The sequence below is a fragment of the Antechinus flavipes genome, chromosome 1 (assembly GCF_016432865.1).
Source record: "Antechinus flavipes isolate AdamAnt ecotype Samford, QLD, Australia chromosome 1, AdamAnt_v2, whole genome shotgun sequence".
NCBI lineage: Eukaryota > Metazoa > Chordata > Mammalia > Dasyuromorphia > Dasyuridae > Antechinus > Antechinus flavipes.
In genome coordinates this window covers 216,405,418-216,424,429 of record NC_067398.1, presented here as the reverse complement: position 1 = coordinate 216,424,429, position 19,012 = coordinate 216,405,418, and the positions used below count along the sequence as shown (strand labels likewise).

Below are 19,012 nucleotides of genomic sequence, written 5' to 3'. Positions count from 1 at the left end.
CCAAGAAAACATTGTACACAGTAGCAATAAGATTATGTGATGATCATTTGTGGTGGACTTCGCTCTTCTCAATAATTCAGTGATTCAAGGCAATTCAAGACAATTGAATAGACCTGGGATGGAAAATGCCATTCATATCTAGAGAGAGAACTATGGAGGTTGAATATGGATTGAAGCATAATATTTTCACCTTTTGTTTGTTTCTTTCTCATGGTTTTTTCCCTTTTGATCTGATTTTTCTAGCACATGAAAATTTAGAAATACTTTTAAAAGAAGCACACATATTTAACCTATATCAGATTGCTTGTTGTCTTGGGGAGGAGGTAAAGCGGGGAGAAAATTTTGGAACACAAAGTCTTACAAAAATGAATGTTGAAAACTACATTTATATGTATTTGGAAAAATAAAATAGCATTGAAAATTTTAAAAATAAATAAATATTCATTCATTTAAAAAAATAATCTTAATAAATTTGCTCATCTCACATTTCTTTTGAAACCTGTAACCCCAAAATATATATTATCCCCTACCTCCCAGGTCAATATAAGCCCCTAAGGGAAGGAACTATTTTTTTTTTGACTTTGTATTTTTAGAGCCTGGCACATAATAGTTTTTCATCAAATTTATATAATAAATCAAAGTTTGCATTATCTCACTTGAGCTTCATAACAAACTTTTTAAGTATTATTATTCCTCTTTTACAGATAGGGAGAAAAGGCTGAGATTCAGAGAATTTAAGCGATTTGTCTATGGTCACACAGCTAAGAAGCTTAGAAAAAAGGTTCACACTCAGGTCTTTTTATCTGCACTCTATCCCTAATTAGAAACCAGGACTAGACCACAGCTGGGGAATAAACCTAAAGTATTGAAATCCCTGCTCATGAGCAGCATAAAGCCAACATGTCACTGAGAGGAAAGGACTCAGCTCTTTGAAGCCAGCTAAGGACTTGTTTATTCATAGATGGATTTTCCATTGTTCTGCTGACAAGAATTAGGCAAACAGGAACTGAAAAGAACAAGGGGGTGGAGAGAGGTAGTCATTGTAAAGTATGTCAGAGTATTAATTAGTTTTTGAGCACTTGGTTAAAAATAATATGATATTCAAAGCAATTGCAATACTTTGGATAGAAAAGTCAAAAAAATTATATTATGAGAAAATATATGTGTTTATGTGGGGATATAGCAGCAGTATGTTTTATACTGAGTGTGTTAGATCATGTGCTACATGTTGAAGAGGGGAGGATAAGGATGTTTGTACCTGTGTGATATATATACTGTTTATATGTATCTATAGGTATTAATATGCTGAATGTATACCAGTCTGTGCACATCTCTCTGTCTGATCAGTTGAAGGAAATGGGAATAGTTAGCCTAGAAAAGACAAGACATGATTGTTGCTGTTGTTCAGCCATGTCCGAATCTTGATGACCCTGTGAACCATATGTCTATGGGGTTTTCTCACAAAGATACTGAAGTGGTTTGCCATTTCCTTCTCTAGTAGATTAAGGCAAACAGAGGTTATGTGACTTGACTAGTATCACACAACTACTGTCTAAGGTCACGTTTGAACTCAGGTCTTCTTGACTCCAGGCTCAACATTCCATTCACTGAGCCATTAGCTGCCTCTGAATTCATAGCTTCCTTCAAATATTTGAAATGTTGTGATAGATTTGACCTGTTTGATTCCAGATAATAAAGGCAGTGTCACTGGGTGGAAATTGCAAAGAAACAAAAATTAAAGTCATCCCAGAATGGAACGAGCTGCCTTGGGTATGCTCTCCCTCTTGAGAGATCTTCAGACAGAGGTTCAATATCCAATTGTCAAGTTGTCAGGAAGACTCATTTGCAGTGTGGGTGGACGAAAAGGCTACTGAGATGCCTTCCAGCTCGAAAATTCTTATTCTGCATACTTGTGAGACTATGCTTCTCTATTTTTCTGAGTGTGTGTGTTCCTGCACACAGGTGTGGCCAGAAGTGCCACCCACAGAGCTATTGTTTCATGTGGTAAAGTAGGCAAGACTGGAGGGGAATTTCCACCTAACCAGATATGAGAAAGCTCTAAATTAACTTTTACTCCAATCTGTCAAGTTGGGGAAAGCCATGAAGTATAAATATCCCCAATTTCCCCTCTTGTCTAGCTCGCTAGTGGGTTTATATTCATGACAGATCTCAACTGGGAAAAAACTGGCTTCTATTTTCCCAAAAGAGATTTTCTAGGTGTTGCACTCAGGCCTAACAGGAGAAATCATTCTAAAATCAGAGAATCTCAGAGCCAAAAGGACCTTAGGGATTATCACTTCTAACCCCTACCTGAGTAGTTCAACTTTCTCTCCAGCCTGGAATATCTGACAGGAAGCATGGGCAGAAGATAAAAAGATGAAGCCAGAGTTGGAGGCAAAGCAGAGAATTGTAGTGGAGAGAGTATGGGATTTAGAGAGCTAGGAACTGGGTTGAGATCCTGATTCTGCTACTTACTACTTTTGTGACTTTGACTTTTCTGGACCTCAATTTCCTCATTTGTGAAAAAGAAGGGGTTGGAATAAACAACTTCTAAGATCTTTCCTAGCTTAATTTATGATTCTATATGAGCTAAGCAAGGCAGAATTTTGAAGTAAAAAAGATTTCTTCAGCCTTTCTTTCTTAGCTAAAGTCCCCTGTCCCACTTGATCAAACTGCTCTTGGGAAAGATCCTTGAATCCCACTACTAGCTATTGGCTCAGTGTGATTATAAGTCACTGGGCTTTCTCTTTCAGGGAAAATTAGCTTCCTCTCTCACTAAGGAATGAAAATCTCTGCTCCTTATTAAAATTAAGGCTAGGATTGAATTTCTTTTGGTCCAAAGCCAGTTATAAGGTTCATGAAAGCCAAGACAAAAGAAAGTACTAGAGTGGGTTTCAAGCACTGACATCAGTCCCAGGTGTGTGTAACAGTAAGAGCTAGCTTTTATATAGCACTTTAAGGCTTGTAAAGCTTACTTAGTTACTAGGCTTGTAAAGCACTGAACAAAATATCTTTTTTGAGCTTTACAACAACCCTGAGAGATTATCACCCCCATTTTATAGATGAGGAAACCAATTTAGCCAGAATCACAAAGCTAGTGAAGTTATCTAAGGCATGATTTGAATTCATATCTTACTTTTAGAAACAGCTAGAAGATGCAATAAATAGAGTCCGGAGTCTAGAATCAGGAAAAGCTAAATTCAAATCTGACATCAGACATTTACTATTTGTAAAATACTTAATATAGGGCTATGGAACATAGTAGACACATAATAAATACTTATTTCTTTTCTTCCTAACTTTAGGTCTGGAGTTCCATCCACTGTGTTACATGTGTCCCATGTCCCATGTAATATAACAAAAGAAATCATCAACCTGATTATTATCCATAAAATTTAGCTACAACAACTAAATTTATTCTGCCTATATCTATGTCATAAAAATAAGTAGCTTCCCTTTTCTGAAATTGATCTTTAGTGAATTAAGATCAGAGAAGCAATATAGAGTAGTGAATAGAGTGCTGGACCTAAAGTCTAAAAGATTGATGTTCCATGTGCAAAAATGTTTATGGCAGCCCTTTTCTTAGTGGCAAGAAACTGAAAACTGAGTGGATGACTATTTGGAGAATGGCTGAATAAGTTAAGGTATATGAATGTTATAGAATATTATTGTTTTATAAGAAACAATCAGCAGGATGATTTTAGAGAGACCTGGAGAGACTTACTAATGCTAAGTGAAATGAGCAGAACCAGGAGATCATTGTACACAGCAACAACAATATTATACAACAATCAGTTCTGATGGACATGGCTCTTTCCAACAATGAGATGATTGAGGCCATTTTCAATGGTCTTGTGATGAAGAGAGCCATCTACACGCAGAGAGAGGACTGTGGGAACTGAGAATGGATCATAACATAACATTCTCACTTTTTGTTGTTGTTATTTGCATTTTGTTTTCTTATTCATTTTATTTCCTTTTTTGTTATGACCTTTCTTGTGCAGCAAAATAATTGTACAAATATGTACATATATTGGGTTTAACATATATTTTAGCATATATAACATATATTGGATTACTTGCCATCTAGGGGAGGAGGTAGGGGGAAGAATGGGAAAATGTGGAACACAAAGCTATGCAAATATCAATGTTGAAAAAGTAACTGTGCATATGTTTTGAAAATAAAAAGTTTTAATAAAAAAGAAGAAATTCATGAAATTAAAAAAAAAAGATTTGTGTTCAAATTCCTATTCTATCTCTTAACGTGACCATATGTAAGTCTATAAGCCTGTTAAATGAGAATAATAACAGGGTTGTTACGAGGCTGTGAGAAGAATTTTGTTTACTAACAGATTGAATGGTGGCCCAGTTTGGGAAGTAGATCAATCCTAAGAAAATTCACAATTCACCCTGCCCAGTAAATACTCAGCCTCCTAAGGAATATAACGAATGGGAAGAAGGCATATGATTCTGTATGTGGTCCCAAACAATCTAGGAAAGCTTACTTCTCCTGTAGCCTAAGAAGGAAGCCCAAAGACTTTTTGGAGAACTTTCTAATTCTCTTCTTAAATCCTGATGGCTCCCATTTGCTGAAATCTTTTCAAGTGACATCAAAAAATGGTCGCGAAATCAGCAATTTTGATAACAACTGGGCAGAGATACAGACTATAGATTAGTATACAACAGTTTAGTTTGGGCAGTTCAGTCAAGATTGATCCAGATACTTCTGAGTCTGAGGGCAGAAACTAATGTTTCTGTCTATCTACCTCTGAAATGTAACTCTTATCCTCCACTGCATTCCAAAATCTAAGGTTAGTGCTTAGATCCTAGTTTTTAGCAGGGACAGCTATGTGTGCATATCTGGACTAAGAATCAGAAAGACTCTTCTGAGTTCAAATCAGGTCTCAGATACTTATTATCTGTGTGACCTTAAGCAAGTCATGTACCACTAGTTGCCTTGATTTCCTCAGCTGTAAAATAAACTGGAGAAGGAAATAGCAAACTACTCTAGTATTTTTGCCAAGAATGCCCTAAATGGAATCACAAAGAATAGGACACAACTGAAATGACTGAACAATAGTTTTTAGCATCTCTCTTACCAATAGCATCCAAATGAATGAAACATTAAATGTTTACTATCTGTATTGTGATTAGCACTAAGAATACATATAGAAAAGTTCAAGAAGCTGAAATTCTAACAGAGAAGACATATACCTCCCTTCAGTCTTAGATTTAGAGACTACCTTAAATCACAACTCTGTCACTTACTTCTTAGGGGACATTGGGCAAGCTTTCTTGGGCCTCAGTTTCCTTATCTGCAAAATGGACTAGATGGTCTCTAAGATCTTTCATGATATCACACCCTAATCCAGTAGTAGCTCCTTTCTCCAAATCAAGTTATAGATTTGTAGAATTTCAGAAGTGAGAAGAACCTCAGATACTATCTTGTTCAATCCTATCATGTTATTAATGAAGTTGCAGGGATCTAGGGAATGGAAGTGACTTACAGAGAGTCTCATGACCAGTTAGTAATAGAGTTGTACCAGAACTCATGAATTCTGAATAAATCAAGGCTTCTTCTACTGCACCATATGGCAAGGCAGTATTCAAAATCCAAATATCCCTAAGTTCTCAAAGCCTCGATTCTAACTTGGAAGCTCTAACCCAGTTCCTCAGCATCTTCCCTGTGAGGATCCAAGAACTCCTAAACCACTAGCATCACAGTCCCTTCTTCCTAGTCCAACAACAATCCCACCTTACCTTCAGTGTGTCACCTTTGTTAAAGGCCAGCTCATCATTTTCAGTGGCCTGGAAGCTGTACAAGGCCACAGACTCCATCCCAGTCAATCAGGTGAATTCTCCACCTCACTTGGTCACTCAAATCTGTAATAGGGTAAAGAAATAGATACTGCCCGTAGGTCCTCTCCACAGCCCTTCTGGGCTCAGACCACGAGGGATCCTCAAGGGACCTTGCAGGGTCTGGGTTCCTTAAACAATCCCACTTTCCAGATCCTTTGTAGCCTCTCCTCAATCCCAAAGATTCAGTTTGAAGTGACAATGACACTGGTTTCCTGCTTCCTCCGGTAGAGGAGTTTTGTGTGTGTGTGCACGTGTGTGTGCATGTGTTCTTTTGTAGAGGAGATGGAAACTGTCCCTCACCAGGAGAGAAACAGGAAGCCACTGATGTGTTATATGTGGGGGAAAGGAAGATATCACCTGGCTGTAAAGCAACCGTGGCTGCTAAAAGCAGTAGTCTCAGAACCATCAGAGTAATAGTAGCAGCAGTAGCAGCAACAGTAATAATAGTAGTAATAGTAATAATTCAGATATCTAGCAGCTTATATTTTTTACCTCATTTAGTCCTCACACCCTATGAGATAAAGAAAGTATGTATTCCTACTTTACAGATAGGGAAACTGAATCCCAGAGAGTAAATGAGTAGTCCAAAATCACATAGCTAGCTAAGTAATTGAGTTTTAAAACTAGTCTTCTAAAGCCTAGATCAGCGTTCTTTGCATCACACTACACCGCCTCTGAGACAGAGGAGACTGACCTCTAGTATTAGAGAGTATTGTCCCAGAGAGTTACCTTTTTGAGTTTCTGGGACCACAAAAAAGAAACTAGTCCAGGAAAGGTCCTAGTTTAGGATGTGAGTGTCTGAGTCTGTGTGTGAATATACATATATATATATATATATATATATATATATATATATATATAAAAATTTTCCTTCTATCTTTGACCTCTTAGTCATATATGGCTATTATTGGGTCAGAGAATATATACAGCTTAGTAGGGAGGGTTGGATTTTTTTTTAGTCTAATTCCAAATTGTTGTCAGGGATGGTTGGAGCAATAGTACATAAGGTTGCCTATCTTCTCATTTGCCCTTCACAATTTAATCATCTTTGTCTTTTTCTGTTTTTACTATTCCAATGGCCATGAGGTAAAACCTTAAAATTGTTTTAATTTATGTGATTTGGAACAATTCTTTCATAGGCTTGTTAATAGCTTACATTTTCAAAACTACCTATTCATTTCCTTTAACCATTTATCTAATAAAGAATGATTCTTGCTCTTACATAGCTTGTCAATTGGCTGTTTGTTGTATATAGGATCCTTATCTTAGACATTTGCTGTAAAGATCTTCTGTCAATTAACCACTCCTCTTCTAATTCTAGTTGCATTGATTTTGTGCTAAAGCTTTGGCCATAAAAATCTGATCAATGTAATGACTAGCCATGCTTCCAAAGGATAGATGCTGAAACATGCTATCCACCTTTTGACAGAGATAATGGATTCAGAATGTGTGTGCATGCGTATGTATGTATGTGTATATATTTTTATTTGTATGAATATATATGCCACTCAAACACACACACATATATATATATGTACTACGTTTGTAGGTATATCTAATTGTGTTCAAATATATATGTATGTATGTTTTCTATATGTATATATGCTTATATGGACTAGGAGATATTATTGGAAAGTGAATGATAAGTAATGATAAGTAAGAAGAGAACATTAATAAACATGAACACATATTTGGAAAATCCAATGAGATAATTTGTTTTGCTTGATCATGACTATCTGTTATAACAGTTTTTTATCTTTTTTTTTCAAAAGTGGAGATATGATGGGGGGAATTAATTTTTATTAACTAAAAAAAAATTAGAAACCAAAAGCTTTTAAATATTACACAGTCAAAATTATCTTTCTTATCTTTTAAAATAATCTTCATCCCTTCTTTAGTTAAGGATACTGCCACTAGCCATTGTTGTGCAAAGTACCTCCTTTTTTTTTTAAACAAATGTGAGCATTTATATTTATCATATGTAGAATCTTTCTATAGAAAGTAAAGGAGTATTGGAGGAAATTCAGGTGTTATAAAATAGACATCAACAAAAACTTGTTTATAATATCTAAATTTTATTTATGTTTGTTTGGGTAATATTAGTGATGATCAGAAGTTAAGCCATAGCATATATGTTGGATTAGAGTTAAAAGGTTCATCACCATGTCTTTACCCTTACTTTACAAATAAAGAAACTAAGGCCCAGAGGTTAGGTGGTCTGCTCAAAGTCAGTATCTGCCAGAGTTGAAATTCAAACATAGTTTCTCTGATGTCAAATCCTATTCTCTTTCCATTTATCCATATTGACCATAAATATGGTAACATTATTAGCTCTTCTTGGCAAATGCTTTATTTTTTATAATAGCTTTTTATTTTTCCAAATTATGTAAAGATAGTTCTCAGCATTCACCTTTACAAAACCTTGTGTTCCAAATTTTTCTCCCTTCCTTTCCCTCTCTTCCCTCCCCTAATCAATAAGCAATCCAATTTAGATTAAACATGTGCAATTCTTCTAAATATATTTCCATATTCATCATGCTGTGCAAGAAAAATCAGATCAAGAAAGAAAAAACAATCAAACAAATAACAACAACAACAACAAAAAGATGAAAATACTATGATATGATCTATATTCAGTCTCCATAGTTCTCTCTCTGGATGCAGATGGCTCTTTCCAATACAAGTCTATTGGAATTTCCTTGAATCACATCACTGTTGAAGAGCCAAGTCTTACATGAACTGATGCTGAGTGAAATGAGCAGGACCAGGAGATCATTATATATTTCAACAACAATACTATATGATGATCAATTCTGATGGAAATGACTCTTTTCAACAATAAGATGAACCAAATCAATTCCAATAGAGCAGTAATGAGTTGAACCAGCTACACCCAGCAAAAGAACTCTGGGAAATGTGTATGAACTACTACATAGCATTCCCAATCCCTCTATTTTTGGTCCGCCTGCATTTTTTATTTTTTTCATATAACTAGAAATGGCTTTAATTTCTTCATCTAAAAGTTGTTTGTTCATATCATTTGACCCTTTATCAATTGGGGAATATCTTATATTTGTATAAATTTGAGTCAATTCCCTATATATTTTAGAAATGAGTCCTTTATCAGAAACATTGTATGTAAAATTATTCTCCCAGCTTTCTGCTTCCCTTTTAATCTTGGCTATATTGGTTTTGTTTGTACAGAAACATTTTAATTTGATGTAATCAAAATTATCCATTTTGCATTTCATAATTCTTGGTCATAAATTCCTCCCTTTTTTCACAGATCTGATAGATAGACTATCCCTTGTCTATTTTTTTGCTTTTAGTATCACTCTTTATGTCTAAATCACAAATTCATTTTGACCCTATCTTGGTATAGGGTGTGAGATGGTCAGTGTCTAGTTTCTACCATATTTATTTCCAGTTTTTCCAGCAATTTTTTATCAAATAGTGAGTTTTGATCCCAGAAGCCAGAGTCTTTTGGTTTATCAAATAGTAGATTACTATAGTCATTGACCATTTCATCTTGTGAACCCAACCTATTCCACTGATCCACTGTTTCTTAGCCACTGCCAAATGGTTTTAATGACTGCTGCTTTATAATATAGTTTTAACTCTGGTATAGCTAGACCACATTCCTTTGCAGCAAATCCTTTATTTGAAATGTAACACTAAACATTCATACAATTGAACTTACTTGGTAACCATTTACATTTAAATTAAGTAATCAATAATATATTAAGTGTCATAACTCCAATTTAGTTACTTCTAAATCTTGGGATTCTCTCCATCACTATGCATTATCACAGATTTGAGATTGGAATTTTCTCAGAAAATCCAGGATGGATGGTTACATAATTATAGCCATGAGACTTATTTCCTTGAGGGGCTCATACCTGGCTCTGAGAATAGTTCCCAAAAAGGGATTCTGAGTTTTCTGGGAACAATGGCTGCATCATTGGAAAAATTGAATGTCTTCCCCAGGGAACTACTTAGAAAAGCAGCACTTGTGTTTGTTTGTGAAAACAAACAAACCAGTCACATGACTAAATTCTCAGGGCCCTTGGGATCTTCCTGCATTCTTGGGAACTCTGCTGGTCAGTCTGCTCCAGCCTGCCTATGTCGGTTACTAAGAATACTCCAATTTGAAAACTATTCCTCCCCTTCTGTGCCATACAAAGTCCTTGGCCTGAGGGGTTCCAGTTACTAAAAAGAGACACTAAGGAATGCAAAAAGCCTTTGTTGACTGCGAAAGTTTTTGTTGAAATCACTTAAAAGGATTAGTTTGGGTTGTTTTGTTCGTTTGTTTTTAAAATCCTTAAAAAGCTTTAGAGACCCTTCAGAACACAACAACCCAAGGGAAAAAAATGAAGCCTCTACTACAATGCTTCCAGTAGTAGATGAGGATAGGCAATCTGACAACTAAACAGACTGTGAGGGCTTCTGTTTAAAACATCTTCCAATTTTCACTGTTCAGAGAAATCAAGGGCATTTTCCGGGGATGGAGGGGAAGATTTGAGATTCTGAAGACAGTAGAGAAGGATAGTAATTAGGAAATCTGGGAGCCAAAAGATTAATAATAGGCTGTTTTTTTTTTTTTCCAATGAGGGTTGAGCCACTGACCAAGAAATGCACTGGAATGAGAGGAGCCCTAAATAGCTGCAAGGCATTGATATGCAGGAAATTGGCAATCCAAGGTCTCTCAATTCCCATCAAATATGAAACAACAGAGGTCTTCTTGTGAGACTAGCCTGGCCTTACCATTTAGTAGAATAGAGACCCACTCTCCCTTATTTCCTTCGATCTGTTCCATACTTGTCCCATCAGAAAATATGCGATAGGTTGTTGGTTTTGTTGTTGTTGTTGTTGTTGTTGTTGTTTTGTGGGGGAAAAGGAGAGTGAGTGGAGACATAGAGGAGAAAGTTACAAAATGGGCAGTCAGCATTTAGAAAGGTTATTTTTTCAAGTAGTATTTTTGGGGATTTTTTAGTACTCCTTTCTAGCCTTGAGATATTGTTTGCCTGGGTCACTCTTATCCTTCTTAATACTCTATCCAGCCACTGGGTTCTGTATACTGAGTTCAGTGCTTTCAGAAACCTAACCTATAATTAGAAAGATTAGACTTTCCATTATAAAATTTAGTAGCTCATTAACAAACCTCTACAACTTTCTAGAGATGATAGTAATTATAATAAAATCATTGTCTTAAAATTAAGCCTCCTCAAAAGAGAGGGAAATAACAAAGATCCTCAATGTACAATATGAATTAGATTTGGGATAGTTAATAATAACTAATAGCTAGATTTCACGTAGCACTTAAAAGTTTGTATTACACTTTATTACAATTTATTCCCCCTCCCCCCCCACACACACAGGAATGATAAAAATATTTTTTAATAACTTTTTATTGATAGAACCCATGCCAGGGTAATTTTTTACAGCATTATCCCTTGCATTCAATTCTGTTCCGATTTCAAGCAGTCCTTTACATGTTGAATAGGTTACAGTATATCCTAGATACAATATATGTGTGCAGAACTGAACAGTTTTCTTGTTGTACAGGGAGAATTAAATTCAGAAGGTATAAATAACCCGGGAAGAAAAACAAAAATGCAAGCAGTTTATATTCACTTCCCAGTGTTCTTTCTTTGGGTGTAGCTGCTTCTGTCCATCTTTGATCAATTAAAGCTCTCTTTATCGAAGAGATCCACTTCCATCAGAATACATCCTCAAACAGTATCATTGTTGAGGTATATATAACAATATATAATATTGTTGAGGTATATATTGTTGAGTTTGCTGGTTCTGCTCGTTTCACTTAGCATCAGTTCATGTAAGTCTCGCCAGTCCTCTCTGTATTCATCCTGCTGGTCAAGGAATGATAAAAATAAAAGAAACAGTACATTAACAAAATTATTGGAACAAATTTTGTGACACTTTATAACTATGATTATAATCAGTTGGGAGGCTAATAAGAACATAAAGCAGTTTTTAAGACTATTAATTAGGTTTGTTATGTTTCACCTGCATTGTTCAACCACTCAAGGAACTTATTATATTCTATTCAATTGGTCAGACTCAAGTTAATCCTCCTTTTGGTGCTCTTTCTTTTTGATGCAGAAGTTTTACTTTTATTTCTTCCTACCAAATTTTATTTTTTAGAATCTCTTCATCATACAAAAAGCAATTTTGTTTTAAGAACAACTTTGAGCAAATAAGTCATTTTGAATATTACAAATACCCAAATTAACCGCAAAGAACCAGTAAAGGAGGACTTTATATGCATCCAGAGAAAGAACTGACAAATAAAAGTATGTATAGAATGCTTAAATAGATTTACATATACATAAATATTTATGTAAAACATATAAACAAACATATATATGTATTTTTCTAATGGAGATGTAAAGTGTGTTTAAGGAAGACTAGTATCTCTGATGTAAGGTTTAGTATGATACCTGATCCACCTAACTCACCTGTGGCTCCAAGAAGCTATAGCATGCACAGCAGCCATAGCCCAGAAAACCATTTCAGCAGACAGGTTAAAGCAGGTTGAGGATAACCAAGAAGTCTCAAACCCTACCATGAGTTAGGGAGGTACAGTATGTGAAGACTTCCCCTGGTGAAATGGGCAGATAAGAATGATTTGTTTCAACAGCCATGAAGGTAGCTGAAGCAGGCACCATGGACTCCTTAGAGTTTGGTTAGACATTGAAGATACCAAGGTCATCTACTATATCTCAAATCCTCACTAGTTATCTTGACTCTGTCCTATCATTGGACAATGATGACTCTGGGAGAATGAGACTGATGACTTCATATAACTTTGCATCTCTCAAATCCAATTTACACGTGAATCAAAAGACATCAGCCACATCATTTTACCATTTCTATCTATCTCAAAGTCCTGTAAAGACAGGTAAGTGACAAAGCAGCAGATGTGGATACTGGGAGCTGTAGTCATGACTCTACACACAGGTGGCCCAGGCCATAGGATCATCATCTCACTTTAAGCAGCAGTGGGATTTGACAGCCCCCAGGATATCTGAGCGCCTTTTAAGAATCATACTGCTCACCTCCAGGTGTGATGAAGGGGCTAAAAAAAGTGCCCTAAAATGTGAACAGATTAGAGTGCTTCTCTGAGAGGAAACAGTTTGTTACTAACTTTGAGGGTAAATTAATCCAATACACAGTTGGGAATAGTGGAGCAGAAAAGGAGTAGACAGCTTTCATAGATTTGGGTTACAGCACTGCATTTGCTCATCTGGGTCAGAACACTTGCAAACATCAAGACTAGCTTGATGAAAATTATGAGGAAATTCAGAAGTTGCTAAATAAAAAGCAAGAATTCCACTGGGCATGCCAGCAGGATAGTCTGTCTGTCTGTCTGTCTGTCTGTCTCTCTCTCTCTCTCTCTCTTTCTCTCTCTCTCTCGCTCTCACTCTTTCACACACACACACACACACACAAACACAAACACACACACACATACACACAGTAATTGCGGTTAAGTGACTTGCCCAGGATAATATTGCTAGTAAATGTTAAATGTCTGAGGCTGGTTTGAATTGCGGTTCTCCTGACTTCAAGACCAGTGCTCTATTCACCACACTATCTAGCTCCTCCATTAGTTCATCCTTTTCTAAAAAGATAGCATTCATTTACTTCAAAACCAGAGTTGAAACTTAAAAGAGATGCAGGATTCTTAACTCTGTAAGAAGACAGATGAAATGTAGATAGTAACAATCCAAAGCACTTTTATGATGCACTGAAGGATATTTATAGGCCAAAAATCTATAGTACATCTCAGCTACTCAGAGCTTGATGGAGCCACATTGATTAGTGATAAGGACATAATCGTAAAGAGATAGACTGAACAGTTCCATAGTGTTCTCAACAAACCAACATCAATGAATGCTGAAGCCATTGATTGTTTACCTCAGGTTGAAATCAATCCCTTCCTAGCTGAAATTCCAGCTGAAGAAGAGATTTTGAATGCCATCGGGCTCCTTTCATGTGACAAAGCACTTGGTGCTGATTCTGTTCCAGCTGAGACTTACAGAGTAGGGATCCATTGCTCATACAAAAGATGACTGAAATTTTTCAGATTGTATAGCAAGAGGAGGTTATGCCCCAGGAGTTCAAGAATGACTCCATTGTCCATCTCTATAAAGATAAAAAGAATAAATTGCCCTGTGACAATCATAGGGTAGTACAGGAGGTGAATATCTCTTGCTTAGTCATTACTGCTAAGATTCTTGCCACAGTCCTTCTTAATAAGCTGATCCTACACCTGGAAGAAGGTTATCTACCTGAAAGGGGCTAAGGAACAGTTTGATGTTTGCTGTCCAACAGTTTCAGGAAGAATACCAGGAACAGAACAGAGGTCTGTATACAACATTTGTAAACCTGACCAAAAAGCCTTTGATACTGTAATTTGCAGGGGCTTATGGAAAATTATGTCAAAATTTTGTTGCCCAGAAAAGTTCATCAGTATTGTACAATTTCGTGATATCATGCTTATCTGGGCTCTAGACAATGGACAATGCTCTCAAGCTTTCACACTGATGGAGTGAAACAAGGCTCTGTGCTTGCTCCCATGTTTTTTAGCATGATGTTTTTAGCATTAAACACCCTCAAAGAAGACAAACATGGCATCAAGGTCATCTGCCAACTCTGTTGGTAAATTTGCCAATTTGAAAAGACTGGAAGAAAGCCAAAACTAAAGTGGAAGGAATGTTGGTGTATGATTTTTTTAATTTGCAGATGATTGTGGCCAAAGTGCAGCCTCTGAAGCTGAGATGCAACAAAGTATGGATTGATTCTCTGGTGTTTGTGCTAATTTTGGCCTACCAATTAATACCAAGAAAATAGAGGTACTCCATCAGCTAGTACCACATCACCCATATGTGCAACCAAGATTACAGCAAATGGACAAGTTTTGCATGCTATGGATGAGTTCACTTATCTTGGCAGTACACTTTCCAGGGATCTACACATTGATAATGAAATTGACACATGCATTGCCCAAGTTAATCAGTGTTTGGGAAGCTCCAAAGGAAAGTGTGGGAGAAGAGAGGTATTAGACTAAGTGCCAAACTGAAGATGAACAGAACCATTGTGCTAATCTATATGTATGTCTATATGTCTGTAAAACCTGGACAGTATGCCAACCCCATGCCAGTGAAATTAATAGCTTCCGTTTGATGAATTGTCCTAGGAAGATTCTGAAAATCACCTGGCAGAATAAGATACCAGACACTTAAATCCTTTCTCAAATTAAACTGTTAAGCCTTCATATTCTACTGAGAGAATGCAACTCCATTAGGCTGGCTACATTATTCGAATGCCAAATGTATGCTTGCCAAAAACACTATTTTGTAGAGAACTCACACAGGACAATCACTCAGAAGGGGGTCAGGAAAAGTGATACAAAAACCCTCTCAAGGTCTTTCTTAAGAATTTTTAAATTGATTGCATGTCATGGGAGATACTGGCATAGGACCACCCAATATGTCATGCCCTCATCAGAGAAGGTGCTGTACTCTATGAGGAAAGCAGAGGCTCAGAAGAACCATGATATGCTTGAAGTTAGAGAATCTACCCCAAATATTCAAATGGACTATTTGCGTCCAACTTGTGACTAGCATTCCAAATTTATATTGGATAGATACACTGTAACTTCACTCCAATATAGTGATGTGATTTTGGTTTCAAGAATGAAGAACAACAACCAACCACTTCTCTAAAGGTAGACATTATGGGGCAGGGAAGAAGTGGGGGAATTACATGGTAACTTTATTATATTTTTAAAAGAAAGTTCTACATAATAGATTTTCATTTTTATGTGTAATCATCTTTTTTAAATTCTACTATACTCCAGAAATGTTCAGAATAAAATAAGTTAAATAAAAAAAAGAATGGATTTTTAAGTACTGTCTCTATCAATACAGCCAGGTAAGAAAGTGATCTGACAGTACCCTGGACAGGGACATTCATGCCTATAATGAATTGATAGGTTTTATAACTAAATGAGCATGTCACTGATTCTTTTTGAAAATGAACAAGAAAGAACAACTTCACCTACTATGTGCTAGACACTATGCTAAGTGATGAGGATACAAAGAAAGGCAAAAGATTGTCCTTGTCTTCAAGAAGTTCATAATTAAAACACGATAACATGAAAACAATCATGTATGACCAAGCTATACACAACATAAATAGAAAATTATCAACAAAGGTTGATATGGATTATAAGATTATGACATACTGGGAAAGGTTTCCTATAGAAGGTGGGATTTTAACTGGAATTTGAAGTGTGCATGAGGACCATCATGATTGTCCTCAAACTTAGAAGATAGCTACAAAATAGACTTCCTCCATGATTCCATGTGAATCTTTTCTTCTTTTTTTAAATTGAATTTAATAAACAGGACACTAATTTTGATATCTCCAAAATAGGTGTATGGCTTTTCCTTTTTTAAAAAAATAAAAAAGATATGTGGGGATCAGATAGATGGCACAAAGGATAGAGCACCAACTCTTGAGTCAGGAGGACCTTGAGTTCAAATCTGACCTCAGAAATCTAATACTTTCTAACTGTATAATCCTGGGCAAGTCACTTAACTCCCAATTGCCTCACAATAAATAAATACATCATATATAAAATAAGTAAAATGTGAAAATAAGCAAGTTTCCACTAAAGAGAGGACTGATTTTTTTTTTATTTTTAATAGTTTTTTATTTACAAGTTATATGCACGGGTAATTTTACAACATTGACAATTGCCAAACCTTTCGTTCCAATTTTTCCCTTCTTCCCCTTACTCCCTCCCCTAGATGGCAGGATGACCAATACATGTTAAATATGTTAAATTATAAATTAAATACAAAATAAGTATTCATGTCCAAACCATTATTTTGCTGTATAAAAAGAATTGGACTCTGAAATATTCTACAATTAACCTGTGAAGGAAATCAAAAAATTCAGGCGGGCAAAAATATAGAGATTGGGAATTCAATGTAATAGTTCTTAGTCATCTGGCAGAGTTTTTTCTCTGGGTGTAGCTGGTTCAGTTCATTACTGCTCCATTGAAACTGATTTGGTTCATCTCATTGCTGAAGATGGCCAGGTCCATCAGAATTGGTCATCATATAATATTGTTGTTGAAGTATACAATGATCTCCTGGTCCTGCTCATTTCACTCGGCATCAGTTTGTGTAAGTCTCTCCAGGCCTTTCTGAAATCATCCTGTTGGTCATTTCTTACTGAACAATAATATTCCATAATATACCACAATTTATTCAGTCATTCTCCAATTGATGGGCATCTACCCAGTTTCCAATTTCTGGCCACTACAAAGAGGGCTGCCACAAACATTCTTGCACATACAGGTCTCTTTCCTTTCTTTAAGATCAGGACTGAAATTTTTAAAGAAAAATGTTGATTTCAACATCATCTGAAGAAAGAAAATCATTGTTACTAATATTTGTATTTATAAAGCAAATTTTAAAATTACATTTAGAAACTTTTTAACTGTCATCTGTTTCAAGGTTTATGTTGCTCCCAAATTTTATATGTAATGGAACTTTCAAATTGGCTAATAAATCAGCTAAATTAGGTTGAATCAACTCTGGATTTTAATGCTTCAGTTTCATCTTGCAATTTTTTGTAGCTTCTTCCTACATTTCTTGGATTTCATCTAAAAAACTGCTGATGAAAACATAACCAATTTGATAGGGAATCATTAAAGAATCTTCATCCATCATCATTATGTCATCAGAAGTATCTCCTATATTATGAAGCTATTTCTCTTTAACTTCTATTTCTTCCTTCAGTTCTGTGATTCTACTAGTAGGCAGTGCAAATGTATTAATCTTTTGTTTGTATTCAAAGGTAACATTTACATCTTCTGCAGCTGCCTTCTTCATGATGGAAACCATCTTGGGAATCCTTTTCTTCCTTCAAAATGTACCTCAAGTACCACCTTATTCATGACTCTTCTGATTTCCCCAAGTGCAGCTGTCTTTCCTCCTTCCCTAATATTTATTTGTAATTATTATATACATACATGTATGTATATATATAGGGGAGAAGGAATTGATTCCCATCCCCAAGTTCAGTTGATATAGTGATGCATTATAGTCATGATGAGATGCTGATGTGCTATATTACAAAATTAACCTGTAAAATAAAAAGTCAAGAACTCAAGAACCTCAGGGAAATAATGAGGGGAAGGTTTGAATGAAGGAGATAGAGCAGTACCAGATTTTAAACCCTACTACACAGAAAAAATCACCAAAACAATCTAGTTAAAAAATAGAAAGGTTGATCATTGGGGAAAAAAAATAGTAAAGGAAATCCATAAGCAAATAAGCACAATAGTGTAGTGCTGATAAATCCAGAAACATGGCTTATTGGTATAAGACCTTTGCAGTTGATAAAAATTGCTGAGAAAATGGGAAAACAACCTGGTTGGTAGAACTTAGGTTTATGCCTTTAATGCCATTTACCTACAAATAAACTCCAAATGGATACATGACCTAAAAATAAAAGGACATATTTTAAAAAAAAATAAGAGAACAAAAGAAGGAGATACTTATAATAACTATGACAAAGAGAGAATTCTTACCTAAACTAGAGATAGAAATGATCATTTTAAAAAGAACGGTTTTGATTACATAAACCAAATGCTTTTTTTGAACAGACAAAATAAATGCAGTTATTATGAGAGAAAAAAACAATTTGGAGGAAAAATCTCAAAACAAATTTCTCTGATAAAGATCCAATATCTAAGATATATGAAAATCTTAGTCAGTCAAGAAACATTTATTTAGCATCTACTATGTCCCAGGCACTGTACTAAGTACTAAGGATACAAAAGGAAATAAAACACAATCCCTGATCTCAAGGAATTTACAATCTAATGGATACAAATATTCAAAGCAAGTTATATATAAGAAATAAAAGAGAGAAGCCACTGGAATTAAGAGGGGTTGAGGAAGGCTTCTTGTAGAAGGTAGGATTTTAATTGGAATTTAAAGAAAGCCAGGAAGGTTAGTATTCAGAGCACTAAAAAGTGTCCCAGGCTTAGGAGAAAGTCAGAGAAACTACCAGAATCTAAAAGATAAAGTGTTTTATTAACGAAATA

At 35.6% G+C, this 19,012-nt stretch overlaps 1 protein-coding gene and 1 pseudogene across 1 annotated transcript in view; both read right to left on the bottom strand.

Moving 5' to 3' along the window:
- GRAP (GRB2 related adaptor protein) overlaps positions 1–6,111 on the bottom strand; it is a 73,322-nt gene extending 67,211 nt beyond the window's left edge. The window contains exon 1 of the mRNA XM_051996661.1: positions 5,761–6,111. Within this exon, the coding sequence (XP_051852621.1) occupies positions 5,761–5,838 (78 nt within the window). The 5' untranslated portion in view covers positions 5,839–6,111. The remainder of the gene's footprint in view (positions 1–5,760) is intronic.
- An 11,282-nt stretch (positions 6,112–17,393) lies between these two features.
- LOC127553684 (prefoldin subunit 4-like) lies at positions 17,394–17,804 on the bottom strand (annotated as a pseudogene).
- Between the last annotated feature and the right edge of the window lie 1,208 nt (positions 17,805–19,012).